The sequence below is a fragment of the Hyla sarda genome, chromosome 7, assembly GCF_029499605.1.
Source record: "Hyla sarda isolate aHylSar1 chromosome 7, aHylSar1.hap1, whole genome shotgun sequence".
Taxonomy (NCBI): Eukaryota; Metazoa; Chordata; class Amphibia; order Anura; family Hylidae; genus Hyla; species Hyla sarda.
This window is the reverse complement of record NC_079195.1, coordinates 186,002,696-186,018,700: the sequence shown is the minus strand read 5'-3', so window position 1 is coordinate 186,018,700 and position 16,005 is coordinate 186,002,696. Positions and strand designations below refer to the sequence as shown.

Genomic DNA, 16,005 nt, shown 5'->3' with positions numbered 1-16,005 from the left:
TTCAGACAAACTATAATATGTCAGGAATGGGAGGGCTTATCAAGAAACTGTAAAAGGGTGTAGAATCAGGAAACCCTCAGACCTATTTAATGACAGTAAAATCTCAAATTTTTTTTTTTTTTATATATTTTTTTTTTTTAGTTCGCTACAGGTGCTCTCATAAAAAGCTTACCCCCTATCCACATGATAGGAAATAAGTGATCGCTGGGCCCTCTTGTGATCTCTAGTACGGGCCTGTCTCTCCCCACTGAGCACTACTGCCTTCATCTTCTGAGATTAGTCTCAGCAATAACAGCCTGATCAGCCAGTCACCGGCTGAGGCGGAACATGTGGGCGGTAACTGAGCATGATCTCACTGCAGAGACTAGCACGTCTCAGGAGGCGGGGGCTGGAGTGCTCAGGGGGCCCAGTTCTGGAGATTGCAGGGATTCCCTGCGGATAGGACAAAATCAGAAATATGTAGAAATTCCTGCACTGGATTGCCTTCAGTGTGGTGCAGGAGTCCCCCAGCGTGCCATGCTGGATAACCAAACCCTTCCTCTCTCAAGGACACAGCACCAGTCACAAGGTCCGGGTTGAATGCAGTTAGAGTTTGGCGTACCGTGGGGGTATGTAACTTGAATCCGATCATCAGTGATGTGGATAAAAACCGCCAAGCGCACAGGGTCCGTGCTCCGTGTTCCCATTTGTAAACAGAACCACTGCGGCTGCGCGGATTACCCCGTGCGCCGACGTATGTCCATCATAGCTGATCACCCGAGAGACTCTCTCCTGCGCATGCGCGAACCTCTGACGCGCAGCCCAGCTGTATGTCAATAGATTGTAGGGATTCCCCAGCGCATGCGCGTTGTGCTCGCATAGCGCTGCCGTCCTGAATCAATTGAGTTGGTCCCGCTGACAGGAACTGTCAGGGCATGCTGGGAGTTGTAGTTATGCAACATCTGAAGTGCCACAGTTTAGAGACCACTGGTTTAGAACACAACATTGCCTAGAGCGTTCTGGCGAATATACAGGATCCAGTCATTTTTTTCTCCCAAATATAATTCTTCTGTTCTCGCATCAACCAAGAGATTGTTTAATAAATAGAAAATTAAAAAACTGGGCGAAAAAAGAGCAAGCGTGACGTGTAGATAGGAAGAAACGCATTTCTCTCATCTGGTAGTAATCGAGCGCTGGCCAGATACAGCCATTTATTATACATTATCTAACAGGGCTTCTGGGATCACATCCTGATAAATTATGATTTACCCGATATATATCTTACAGGGCGAGCACTAGACGTTCTTTGCATTCTACCCACTTATCATCGGTGTTATTTGTAGACTAAAGGCTTTTAGGCCAATGTAAAAAGGGGTAAGACCAATCATTAAAAAAAAGGAAGCAAAATACACAGGGAAGGAGAGATGGTCTCTCAAGTTACAATATTAATTGGTTCCAGGATGACCATTGTATGTTGAGACCTTAACTCTATGGAAACCTGGTAATTGGTTCTGAAGCCCCAAAATGTCATCCAAAAATAGGAAAAAGTGAGGATTAAAGAAATATAAGTAGATAACTAATATAGATAAAGCAAATCCTTACATATAAAAGTAAGAAAGATCTGCTGGGAGCTGTAATCACTGTCTATGTAGAGGACAGGAGCTTCTTCAGAGTCCTGTACAGTACACACAGGCCCTGATTTACTAACATGATCCTGACTCTTTATCAGGTTATGCGACACAATTTGTGTTGTACTTTTCTGCGACACTTTGGGAGACACATTTTACTGGTAAAAACCCGACAGTTTTCTACTTTCTAATATTTTTTTAACCTGACTAAAGGGGTGTGGTTTGCATAATTAGGGGCGTGTTCTCGATATTTTCCTGAAAACCCGATAGTTGTATTTAAAAAACCACCAGAAAAATAGTGAAATACTGAACTTGAAAACCCGACTGCCTTGAGGTGTGGGGAATCTGTAAGTGTGGGTTTTTTTTGAAAATCCTGTTACTTTGTCTCCTTAGTAGCTTTTTAAATTCCAATTTTTTTTTTTTTATTACATTTTTTGGGGGGGAATTTCTCTCTTTTTTTTAATTTTTATTGTGGCTTTCATTTCCTTTTTTTATTTATTTATTTTTACTTTTTGTTTGTTAACCCATTAACGACCATGAATGTAAAGTTATGTCCTGGTGCAGAGTTACTTTGCTTTATTTATTTGCTTTACACTTTATTTTCCCTGTACGACAGAACATTTTAATATCGTGCAACAGAATTTCCCCGACATGTGCAAAACATTGATAAATACCTGTGAGAAAAAATAGCCGGGGAAAAAAAATACACAAAATAACCAGACACTCTTAGTAAATCAGGACCACAGTGTCCCAAAAATGTAATGGAGCCGCCGTCACCTGGTGTCCACAGGAGCAGCTAACTGTGGCACAGGTAAAGAGTAGTACAGAATATTTAATACCTCCCTGCACTGTAGGGAGGCGCTACCAGACACCAGTCAGTGCATACGCTTCAGTAATACTGGGGTTTACAGGTAAAATGCCCTTTCTGATTGATCATATCTGCTAAACGTTTCAATGGCTGGAAGAACTGGACTGTCCGTAGGATTGTATGTTGAGTCTGGTTTCAGGTTACAATGGTCCAGAAAAGACCAGTTTAAATATTTTAACCTGAGACCATGGTAAGTTGAGGGATCACTGTACTAACCTGCAAAGGTTATAAAATCTGCACTATGGGGCACAATATGGCACATTGGGGAAGATTTATCAAAGGCTTAGGTGGATCACCCCTATGGCACATGATTGGCTATGCGGGTGCATCCTTATTGTGGTAAGAAAAGCAGGAATTGTTGATCAGCTAGGACAGGCACTGACAAACACAATGGGGACAGGGAAAAATAAGTACCATTTTTCCTCCTTTTTTTAAATCCCAGAAGCTTGATCCCCACCTCACTGTTCCCCCATTCTACCTCATAGTGCCGATCTGTGTACACGATACTAACCTCTGCGGCATGCGCTAGTCTCTAACATTTGGTTCCCACTGTGCACTCCATAACCTTTGCTATTACACTATGGTGCCCTTCCTTCCCACTCCCACTTTGTAGAGCATTTCCCGACATCTGGTCGCAATTGCTTTAGAAATCAGAACGGTCTGCCATTTGCCGTCACACATAACACAGAAATCGCCTTCGAGTATGCACTAGATATCTGATGGCCTTTTCATCTTCAATGGTTCTTGTAAACAGTATTTTATGAAACAGATTCTATAGAAGAGTTGTGTAATACTATTGTAACACCCCACAGACACGGCCAGTAGGCTCTGCCAAAGAACGAGGTGCCCATATGCATTAACTGACAGCGAACGTGAGAATTTGTTAAATCACGGCCACAAATAACCAAAAGAAAAAGGGAAAAGAAGAAAAAATATCATTTTATTCCGAACCTAATGTCTGTAAGAGATGTCAGGCTTTCTAAGTCCTTATGCACACTGATCCATGTGTAGAGATTCATACAGAGCCACAGGAGAAATCGCTCTTGCTTCATGGTTTTGATACGGCTTTGTTATATCTTTTTATCATTTATTTATGCAGATATTACACCATTTATAAGAGTTGTTTGTTTAGAATAGTGGTCTCCAAACTGCGGCCCTCCAGATTTTGCAAAACTACAACTCGCAGAATACCCGGACAGCCAATGGCCAACTATATTTTCTCACACGTATTTATCAATGTTTTGCACATGTCGGGAAAATTCTGTCGCATGATATTAAAATGTTCTGTCGCACAGGAAAAAATAAAGTGTAAAGCAAATAAATAAAGCAAAGTAACTCTGCACCAGGATGTAACTTTACATTCATGGTCGTTAATGGGTTAACAAACAAAGTAAAAAAAAAAAAGAAAATGAAAGCCACAATAAAAAATAAGGGAAATTCCCCAAAAATTTTTATATAAAAAGCTACTAAGGAGACAAAGTAACAGGATTTTCAGAAAACCCCACACTTTAACAGATTCCCCACACCTCAAGGCAGTCGGGTTTTCAAGTTCAGTATTTCACTATTTTTCTGGTTGGTTATTAAATACAACTGTCGGGTTTTCAGGAAAATGTCGGGAACACGCCCCTAATTATGCAAGCCACACCCCTTTAGTCGGGTTAAAAAAAAAAAAATACTCAAGAGTAATTAGAAAACCGTCGGGTTTTTACCAGTAAAATGTGTCGCAGAGAAGTACAACACAAATTGTGTCGCATAACCTGATAAAGAGTCAGGATCATGTTAGTAAATCAGGGCCTGTGTGTACTGTACAGGACCCTGAAGAAGCTCCTGTCCTCTACATAGACAGTGATTACAGCTCCCAGCAGATCTTTATTACCTTTATATGTAAGGATTTGCTTTATCTATATTAGTTATCTACTTATTTTTCTTTAATCCTCACTTTTTCCTATTTTTGAATGACATTTTGGGGCTTCAGAACCAATTACCAGGTTTCCATAGAGTTATGGTCTCAACATACAATGGATTCAACATACAATGGTCGTCCTGGAACCATTATATATTGTAACTTGAGAGACCATCTCTCCTTCCCTGTGTATTTTGCTTCCGTTTTTTTTTTTACGATTGGTCTTACCCCTTTTTACATTGGCCTAAAAGCCTTTATTTTACAAATAACATCGATGATAAGTGGGTAGAATGCAAAGAACGTCTAGTGCTCGCCCTGTAAGATATATATCGGGTAAATCATAATTTATCAGGATGTGATCCCAGAAGCCCTGTTAGATAATGTATAATAAACTGCTGTATCTGGCCAGCGCTCGATTACTACCAGATGAGAGAAATGCGTTTCTTCCTATCTACACGTCACGCTTGCTCTTTATTCGCCCAGTTTTTAAATTTTCTATTTATTAAACAATCACTTGGTTGATGCGAAAACAGAAGAATTATATTTGGGAGAAAAAAAATGACTGGATCCAGTGGTCTCCAAACTGTGGCACTTCAGATGTTTCAAAACTACAACTCACAGCATGCCCGGACAGCCGTTGGCTGTCCGGGCATGCTGCGAGTTGTAGTTTTGCAACATCTGGAGGGCCACCCTTTGGAAAGCACTGGTTTAGAATACAGTGTTGCCTAGAGCGTTCTGATGATTATACAGGATCAGGACATTTTTTCACCAAAATATAATCAAAAACTTAGCATAAAAAAAAGCAAGCGCTACATCTATGTCTATAGGAGAGGTCAGGCTTTCTTAGGCCCTATGCACACTGATCAGTCAAGAAGATGTATAGAAATGCATAGTCACAGGAGCTCCATGTGTTGCTCTTCTGTCCATACAAAATCTAATAACTGGTTGTACAGAGCCATAATATGACCACGTGTACAAGACAGAACATATATAGACTAATCTGACATGTTTTGTTGATACCGCTGTCTGCACAGAGATAAGTGGTGCTGAAGATGTATACGCTACGCTTCCTATCCCTATTCCCCTAAATGCCTTTACTATAGGTCAGTGTTTCCTAAGCAGGGTGCATCCAGCTGTTGCAAGCTTCCAGCATGCCCAGGACCTTAAAGCTTCGGGCCAGTGATCTCCCCTCCCTACCCTATTCTTTCCCTATCCCCCTGCCCTTTCATGGTCTGCAATGCTTTATTATTTGACTTTGTTTCATAATTTGTGCAGGAATGTTAGTGTAGCATGTGGTATGATGTACAGTGCAGGGGGACACCTATGCTGTATGTTGTAATGTCTATGATATGTATGGTGATTGTATTGTTGTGTGCTATATGTTGTAAGCAAGCAGCTGGTAATCTGGTGGATGGGATGAATGTAACAGTCAGGCTTCTTGCATCAGTGATATCAGACTGAACTTTGGGTCCAGGTTTTGTGAGTTTCTCAGGAGGAAGCAGGAGAATAGTGTCCCATAGTGTCTCAAGACACTTTACAGCAACTCTTCATAATTCAATGGATTCTCTGAATTTAATAATCTTGGAATCCATTCCTGCTGATGTGCCAAACCGATACCAATGTCTCATCAGCTGTGAATCCTTTGGATTCACAGGTTAATTATGTTGGTTCCACATGGTTTAAATGAAACCATTAAAAATGTATGTTCATGAATTATTGCTGATATTGTCTTTTCCTGTGCTTTTTTGTATTATATATATTTTTATATGTTTTATTTTTTTATTCTAGGGATATTGCTTATTGCATTTTGTGAATTTTTTATGTAAGTTCTATATAATGTGTACAAGGACCAGTGTTTCTGATGCATTTTTATACTATATGTAATTACATTTTTAATTTACCATTCAGTGCAATATATTGTATGTTGACTAGGTGATATATGGATGTGTAGTCTATTTATATTTTTTAATTGGTGTTTTAAAGATGTATTTGGAGTTGAATTGTTAATTTATGCTGCAAGGGATAATACACTCTGGTATATACTAGAGGGTTTGCCCTACCACCTGTCATGCCTAAAAAAAGCTGCGCATGCACAGCGAAACGTGTTGCATCTTGGTCCAAATAAAGTCCTTGTTTGAAGTACTGCGACTCCTGCTCCGTTAATCCCGGCCAGCGCCACAGTTAATCCTGTGTTACTTTGAAGCTCCTATCCAGATCGTATCTACTTATCAGGAAGGCTGCTGATGGGACATCGTGCTAATATATACGTTATCGCGGTAAGCGGCTGATCACCCCTCCCTAGTTCACCATTATACCAGTGATTCTCCACTATGGAGCGCCTTTGCTGTTTTCTAAGGAAGCAGGAGAAGGAATTGCTCTAGAAAAACCGGGGTGTTCGTGGAATATTAGATGCCGAGACACGGAATCAAAAAGACTGATTTTTTGGGACTAAATCTGCCAAGTTTTGGGTGAGAACTTCAGAGGTTTATGTTGATGTAAAGAACCAGATATAAAGGACGTTTAAAATTCTGTTTTACCACACGCTGAAAGCAAAACGTATTGCTGTATTTGAACTGCGACAAATAAACCCAGAACTACTGAACTGTGAACCTGCCTGTTTTGTTCTGTTTGCTTTATGGAAAGACTGTTTGAATGGTCCCGTTCTACAATGTTTAATGACGTTAACACTGCTATAGACACAGTATCCCCTGCACTGCTTTATATAATAATGGGATTTTTAACCTTAAGTAGTCAGGACACGCTAGGAAACAGCAGCAAGGGTTGCAGTTCTATTGGATCCTGAGACTTAAAGGGGCATTCCAGGAAGTTTTTTTTTTATTTGACTATGCTACAGGGGCTGTAAAGTTAGTGTAGTTCATAATATAGTGTCTGTACCTGTGTGTGACGGTTTTCTCACAATTCTTATGTGATTTTCACTCCAATATTTATTTTTAACAGAATACAAAATTACTGTTGTCTCAGATTTTTCCCAGGTTGCAATGCGGCCGAGACCTGACTCACTAGTCAGCTGATGATAGGCAGCCTGTCTGCTTCAATGGGTGGAGGGATCGCTTGGTGGGAGAGAGATCAATCTGCAACTAATGCAACAGCTGGAGGCACCCTGATTGAAAACCACAGGTCTTCGAATGGATGCAGCTCATTTATGTTTCAATGAGAGGGGTGACTAATGTGTGGGAGGGGGGAAAATGGAATTATGGGATTTGTAGTAGAAAAAAAAAAAAAATCAAACAGGAAATACCAGTTCACGTAAAGCTAGCCACAGTGTTCTGGTAATCTTACAACATAGCCATTTAGCCCCAAGACAAGCGCAGATCCTTCCTAAGCATGTCCATTACTGTCTGCGAGGGCCGTACTAAAATCACCTTGTGGTGGATAACCCCTTTAGCCTTTGTTGGTATTCCAACAACACATCTCAAGAAAAGTAATTGTGCTTGTCTTGTAAGCTCACTCCAGACAAAACATGTGTATTCGGCGGCAGGAAAGGCCGTCACATGATTGCATTTCTGAAACAACTTTAATGACTAGCAATGCTGTGAGCCTGGTTACAATCTACTTCTGCCAGAGAAAAGAAGAAAAAACCTATAACCTTTAACTACACAGCTGGGGAACCATATTTTATGAACCAGACTCCAACAAGAGCTCAAATTAATCATTATGATTAAAGGTCGTCTAAGCTCACAAGATGCCTTCAAATACAGAAAAACTGCTTAAAAAAATTATAGAAATGCTAATATTCACTAAGTGACACGTGCCTGGAAACGTTTTTAGATCAGGGAACTGAGGATAGTGGTGTGATGGGGTGGGGGAAAACTTTTCTATACTTCAAAGGACATTTTTAGGCCACTGCGACAAAAATTGTCATTTCCAGAAGTTAACAAGTTAAAGGGGTACTCCACTGAAAAAAAAAAAATTTTAATCAACTGGTGCCAGAAAGTTAAACCGATTTGTAAATTACTTCCAATAAAAAAATCTTAATCGTTCTTTTCTTTTTGAATTCCCTTTCTGCCTGACCTCAGTGCTCTCTGCCGAAACCTCTGTCCATTTTAGGAACTGTCCAGAGCAGGATTGGTTTACTATGGGGATTTGCTCCTACTCTGGACAGTTCCTAAAATGGACAGAGGTGTCAGCAGAGAGCACTGTGGTCAGACAGAAAGGAAATTTAAAAAGAAAAGAACTTCCTTGGACCATACAGCAGCTGATAAGTACTAGAAGGATTAAGAATGTGATTTACAAATCTGTTTAACTTTCTGGCACCAGTTAAAGATAAAAATAAATAAACTTTTTCCAGTGGAGTATCCCTTTAACCCATTTGGGCATCAAGGACAATTAAAATTTTAACGTTTTAGTTTTTTCCTCCTCGCCTTCTAAAAATCATAACTCTTTTATATTTTCATCCACAGACTAGTATGAGGCTTGTTTTTTGCGCGACCAGTTGTCTTTTGTGATGCCATCACTCACTTTACCATAAAATGTATGGCGCAACCAAAAAAATACTATTTGTGTGGGGAAATTGATAAGAAAACCGCAGTTTTGCAAATGTTGGAAGGTTTCATTTTCATGCTGTACACTTTATGGTAAAATAGATATGTGTTCTTTATTCTGTGGGTCAATATGATTAAAAGGATACCCATGGTTAAATACTTTTCTATTATTGTACCACTTTTTAACCAAATTAGTATGTTTAAAATCCCTCTATTTTGCTGACCTATAACTTTATTTTTTCGTATAGGCGGCGATATGAGGGATCATTTCTTGCACCGTGATCTTTACTTTTTATTGATACCATATTTGCATATGTAAAACTTTTAATACATTTTTTTTAAATACATTTTTAATACAATTTTTAGCAATTTTGAACTCTTTATTTAAGTTCACGCCGTTCACCGTACAGGATCATTAACATTATATTTTAAAGGATATCTATAGTGCAGTATAACTTCTCCCCTATCCGAATGATAGGGGATAAGTTATAGATCGCGGGGAGTCCGAGTGCTGGGGCCCCCCGCGATCTTCGGTACGGGGCCGCGGCAATGTACAGGAAAGGGGGCGTTCTGTCCCCGCATGACACGCCCCCTCCATGTACCCCATAGAGATACATGGAGGGGGAGTGTCTGCCGCGGCTTTCTGCTTGGGACAAAACTTCACTTCCTGCAGACTGCCGGGGCCCCGTCCAGGAGATCCAGGGGGGCCCCAGCGCTCGGACCCCCGCGACCTGTAACTTATCCCCTATCCTTTGGATAGGGGATAAGTTATTTTGCACTGGAGTACTCCTTTAATAGTTCGGATATTTATGCACGCTGTGATAGCAAATAGGTTTATACATTTTTTTAAAATAATTTATCGGCTATCTACTGCTCTGGTCTGCTCAATCTCAGACCAGAGCAGAAGACACTGGGAGATGGACGGAGGCAGGTGAGGGGACCTCCGTCCACCATTATGGATGATCGTATCCCTGCGGCAGCGCTGCGGGCAATCCGTTCATCCATTTTATTGACTGCACTGCCGCAGATGCCATGATCTGTATTGATCATGGCATCTGGGGGGTTAATGACAGATATCCGTGCCATCGCGGATGTCTGCCATTACCGGCGGGTCCCTGGCTGCTATCAGCCGCCGCGCATGACCCAAGCATCTCTCTGATGCTCGCGGTCATGTACAGGACGTAAATGTACATCCTGGTGCGTTAAGTACCATTGCACCAGGATGTACATTTACGTCCTGCATCGTTAAGGGGTTAAGTAAGCACCACCACTAACCATACCCATGTGTATTTATTAGGCCAGAGGTCAAAGTTTTTTCTGCAGTGGGCCACTCCATCAGAAGTGTGCAAGGGCCACATTCATTTTGCACTGAGAAAAAATGATGTCTTTTAGCTGTATAATGCATGTTAATACACAGTTAATTGGCCAAAACCTGCCAAGGGCAGGTACAGGCAGGACAAATAATAAAAATACTCATCCCTCTGTTCGCTTCCAGTCCATCAGAGGAGTTAAAACAACTCCACCACTTTACTGGGAGCGAACAGAGAGATGATTTTATATTTTTAATTTGTCATGTCTTTGCTGGGCCCCTTGACAATTTTGTCAAAGGTCTCAAAATCCCTTTAGCGTATATGGATGGATGTAGACAGAAGATAGGTACAAACCTATTTGGAAGCACTAACAAATTGAACATATCATGTTTATTGGACTACGTGTATTAGACTACTGTTTTACAGTAGTCTAATACACATCATCACAGCTCTTCTAAGCAATATAGTAGTATCCAACCAGGCAATTACAACAGATTATCTTACATTACCCACAGACTACCGCTTTTGTGCTTAGTACATTTCTGCCAATAAAGGGTATAGACTTGGTTAAAAACAGCAAAGGAAGGGAGAAGTAGCAGGAAGACACGTTGAGTTGAAAACTTACTTATAATTATCGTCTTCTACAAATTTCTGAAGCTCCTCAATATAGCGCACGGAGTTCAGGTATTTCTGAACATGCGGCAACAAAGGGATGTCTGCAAGGGAACAAAAGATGGTTTACTTGTTTGTGCCTATGAAGCTGTCAGCCATGTTTTGCCAAGTTATACTGAGCGCTGTACATGCTTCTCATTCAATGAGCCATATTATTAGGCCTCTTTCACACTACAAAATTACTCCGTTTTAAAGATCTGTGCGAAAGTTTCGTCTGAAAATCAGCTGTAAAAGGACAGTTACAAAATCCTATACGGCCGTTAGAAAATCCCATTATAGTCTATGGGATTTTTGAATAGCCGTTTTAACCCGTTATAAATAACGGCCGTTATTTTGTGACGGAAGATAGTAACGGGAGAAATAATGCACGCACCATTTCTCCCGTTTCTATCTTCTGTCGAAAAATAACGGCCATTATTAATAACGGGCTATAACGGGTCAAAACGGCTATTAGAAAAATCCCATAGACTATAATGGGATTTTCTAACGGCCGTATAGGATTTAGTAGCTGTCGTTTTACAGCCGATTTTTAGACGAAACTTCCTACGGATCTTTAAAATGGAGTAATTTTGTAGTGTGAAAGGGGCCTTAGACTGAATAACTAGAAAAACAAACAAGAAACAAAATAAAGCCCAAATGATACCAGCAATGTACCCATCCTGACACATCCCGGAGAGGGGCTAGAGAGAGGACTGCAAGAGATTCTGCAGTAAGTGAAATGTGGGATCTCCTGTACTAAAAAGCATAGTCAACTCCAAGTAACATGAATTGTGGGTTATTCCAATGCATACCACCAAAACATATACGAAAAAATTAACCCTTGGCCTCACGGTAAAGAATGGATACATTAAGAATATACATCGGGAGTATGCCCCACTATATCAGGCGTTGTACCTTAGTCGGAAGTGCCCTAAGAAATTTGACAAGGCTTGGAGGTCTTGGTTGGTCCTGGAGACCTCGACGGGTACTCCTTGGTGGATGTCCCAGCCTGTGTAACCCTGCATTAGGATTATCAAGCTGTGGTGGTGGGGGGTGTGGGTGGGGAAGATCCCGGGGATTGAGTGGTGAGCGAGTGTGTGTGTCTGGTTGTTGTTGGGCATGGTCTACTCCGGTGGGTTGCGCAGTGAGTGCCTCCTCCTTTATCTACTGTTACTGCATTATTATCTATGTATGCTGATATTGCTGGCATGTTGTATTACATATCTCACTGCCTGGGCTTTCGCTGTTGTGGCTGCCCAGAGTATTGTTATGCTTTGTTTTATTTGAAAAAGAGCAAAATAAATACTTTTTATGAAAAGAAAAATATATATTTTACGGGGTATTGAATTACACAAGCTGAATTATAAAGCTTTATACCCTTTACAAATGTGAAGGGTATAAATACAGCATGAGTAACCAGTAGAAACATGGCATATATCCCCGGAGTTCACAGACCACAGATAGCCCTGGAGGATGTAGCATATCCCGTAAAAGACAGATCCAGGATAGATAGGTAGATGGACCGTAGGAGATATCGGCGCTGGATGAAGGAGCCAGGAGAAGTAGCGGCATAAAATCAAGGCAGGTTTATTGGATGCAACGCGTTTCGCTGCGCATGCGCAGCGAAACGCGTTGTATCCAATAAACCTGCCTTGATTTTATGCCGCTACTTCTCCTGGCTCCTTCATCCAGCGCCGATATCTCCTACTCCTACGGTCCATCTACCTATCTATCGTTTTCAAGGAGGGCTGCGGATGAGGACATATACACTTTCAGGCGCTTCCCATTGTTGTGTGTGTGCACACAACCAACTCTGGTAAGCGGCGCAGGATAGATCTTTTCACCCTCCCTATGGGCCTGACCTGCTGATCCCGCACATGGAGCGCCTTCCGTTTTCCTTTTAGATCCAGGATAGGGCTGAGTGCATGAACTCACCGCTGCCAGAAATAGTTTGCATTTTGAACATGATTTAGGATAACTTCTCCCCAAATGTTATTTGGTTGAAAAAGTCAAGATTCAGGTAGACCATTAGTAGTGAAGGGGAAATGCAAACAGAGAGAAGATGCATGTTGCTTATATGTACACAGCACAAGCCCATCTACTCATGTGATGTCTCACCATATTCACAGGACTGCTGCAGGTCAGAGATAATCCTCAGGATGTTATTCATTAGATTCGACCGCTGTTCGCTCTCCAGGATACTGCCAGTAGATGGATATGCAGAATCTATGTATGTGAGGTCCGAGAGGTAAATACCTGTGAAGACATTAGGAGAATTTTAATTGAGAAATCCTTAAAAGAAATATCAACGTCATACAATACTGCAGCAAAACAGATCACATAGTAATGGAGGTCTGGCATTGTCTTCTATGTTCTGGAAAGCTTTCACATGAGCAGTCCTACTTGACAATTCTCCCAGAATGTGTATGAGTCTCCTGAGATAGGGGGCCTTACAGCAAAGACTTCCACAGAGCAGGAACCAAAAAGTGACTAATAAGGTTTTCCAACAAGTGGCTGCTCACATGCCACTACCTGATAGGGAAGGACCACCTGCATTTACCGTATTTTTCGCCGTATAAGGCGCACTTTCTTCCCCAAAACTGGGGGGAAAAAGTCGGTGCGTCTTATACGGCGAATACACACCAATCGCGGTGGTCCCTGCGGCCATCAACAGCCGGGACACGCGGCTAATACAGGACATCACCGATCGCGGTGATGCCCTGTATTAACCCTTCAGACGCGGCGATCAAAGCTGACCGCCGCGTCTGAAGGGAAAGTGACACTAACCCGGCTGTTCAGTCGGGCTGTTCGGGACCGCCGCGGCGGTCCCGAACAGCCCGACTGAATAGCCGGGTTAGTGCTTACAGGACACCGGGGGGGCCCTTACCGGGGACACAGCGACAGCGATGGAGCAACATCCAGGGCAGCGGTGACTGGTCCGGAGCGGCGGGGACACGTGAGTACTACCTCCTCCTGAAGTGGTCTTCAATCTGCGGACCTCCAGAGGTTGCAAAACTACAACTCCCAGCATGCCCGGAAAGCCAACGGCTGTCCGGGCATGCTGAGAGTTGTAGTTTTGCAACATCTGAAGGTCCGCAGGTTGAAGACCACTATTGGGTTCAAAATCTTTATTTTTTTAGATTTTGCCCCTATAAATTGGGTGCGTCTTATACGCCGGTGCGTCTTATAGGATGAAAAATACGGTAGATGTTGGAGCCGCTAATTCTATAATAATGGGGTCCAAGAGTTTAGCCCCTTAAGGACCAGGCCAATTTTATTTTTGCATTTTCGTTTTTTCCTCCTCGTCTTCTAAAAATCATAACTTTTATATTTCCATCCACAGATCCATATGAGGGCGTGTTTTTTGAGTCACCAGTTTTACTGTGTAATGACATCACTTATTTTACCATAAAATGTTCGGCGCAACCCAAAAATTATTATTTATGTGGGAAAATTGAAACGAAAACCACAATATAGCAAATTGTTGAAGGTTTTGTTTTCACCGTGTACACTTTATGGTAAAAATTACATATTCTGTAATGATACCCCTGATATATACTTTTCTATAATTGTACTGCTTAAAAAAAATCTCAAACTAAACAAAATTTGTATGTTTGAAATTGCCCTATTTTGACCACCTATAACTTTCAAATTTTTCCGTATAAGGGGCGGAATGAGGGCTCATTTTTTGCGCCATGATCTGTAGTTTTTACAGGTACCACTTTTTTACTTTTTATACATTTTTTGGGGAATAAAATGTGACACAGTATGGGATAATTAACAATATACCGTATTTTGATAGTTCAGACTGTTACGCACTCGGCAATACCAAATATGTTTATTAATTTTTTCACGCTTTTTGGGGGGTAAAATGGGAAAATTGATTATTTACGTTTTTATTGGGGGAGGATATTTTTCTATTTTTTTTACTTTTCTTTTTTTTACACTTTAATAATCCCCATACGAGACTATTTATAGCAACCATTTGATTGCTAATACTGTTCAGTGCTATGCATAGGGCATAGCACTGATCAGTGTTATCGGTCATCTTCTACTCTGGTCTGCTCAATCTCCGACCAGAGCAGAAGACCCCTGGAGAGGGACGGAGGCAGGTGAGGGGACCTCCGTCCGCAATTATGGATGATTGGATCCCTGCGGCAGCACTGCGGATGATCCGATCATCCATTTAAAGTACCGGACTGCCATGATCTGTATTGATCACGGTATCTGACGGTTTAATGGCGGACATCCGCGCGATCGTGGATGTCCGCCATTCCCGGCAGGTCCCTGGCTGCTGATAGCAGCCGGGACCTGCCGCTCATGAAGCGAACACCGCTTAAGTACCACGGCACCATGATATACATTTACGTCCGTTGTCGTTAAGGGGTTAGAACTCCCCCCACCCACCTATATAAGAAGACGTTTGTTAAAAAAAACAAAACAAAAAAATAAGAACCTGTATTACAGTGACTCAATATGGGAGGTCAATATGGGGCCAAGGTCAAAATCGATTAAATGTATTTCCAGTATTTACAAGCAGGTCTTCCATATGCAAAAAATTCTCTACAATGCCATTTAAAACATTGGAAGTGGTGTATCTTGCTGAAGTGTCAAGGTGGTGGTGCGGAGCTGCTGAGGCCCTGTCTCCTTGACACTTTAACCCCAAATAAAAATCTTATTTTATGACTACTGCAAAGGTCTTCAGAATATAAAAAGGTAACGTTCATACTATGGCACCATTATCTGTCAGACCATGTCTGCAGCTCATAGGGAGATATTTATCAAAACCTCTCCAGAGGAAAAGTTGCCGAGTTGCCCATAGCAACCAATCAGATCGCTTCTTACATTTTTCAGAGGCCTTTTCAAATATGAAAGAAGTGATCTGATTGGTTGCTATGGGCAACTCAGCCACTTTTCCTCTGGACAGGTTTTGATAAGTTGCCCATAGCAACCAATCAGATCACTTCTTTCATATTTGAAAAGGCCTCTGAAAAATGAAAGAAGCGATCTGATTGGTTGCTATGGGCAACTCAGCATCAGTCCCTCTGGATAGGTTTTTTTTTTTTTTTGGTTTTTGAAGTCTTTATTATTCATTACAAACAATCCTTCTTTGATTTCTGTAAAGCAATAAGCATGTACAGTATACCTTAAAGATACAAGAACA

The 16,005-nt window shown here is 41.4% G+C and overlaps 1 protein-coding gene across 13 annotated transcripts in view; it reads right to left on the bottom strand.

Moving 5' to 3' along the window:
* RALGPS2 (Ral GEF with PH domain and SH3 binding motif 2) overlaps positions 1 to 16,005 on the bottom strand; it is a 264,782-nt gene that overhangs the window by 30,098 nt on the left and 218,679 nt on the right. For all 13 annotated transcript variants that reach the window (XM_056531809.1, XM_056531808.1, XM_056531819.1 and 10 more), the window contains 2 exons: positions 12,960 to 13,097; positions 10,816 to 10,906 (listed from right to left, as the gene is read on the bottom strand). In XM_056531809.1, the coding sequence (XP_056387784.1) occupies positions 10,816 to 10,906; positions 12,960 to 13,097 (229 nt within the window). The remainder of the gene's footprint in view (positions 1 to 10,815; positions 10,907 to 12,959; positions 13,098 to 16,005) is intronic.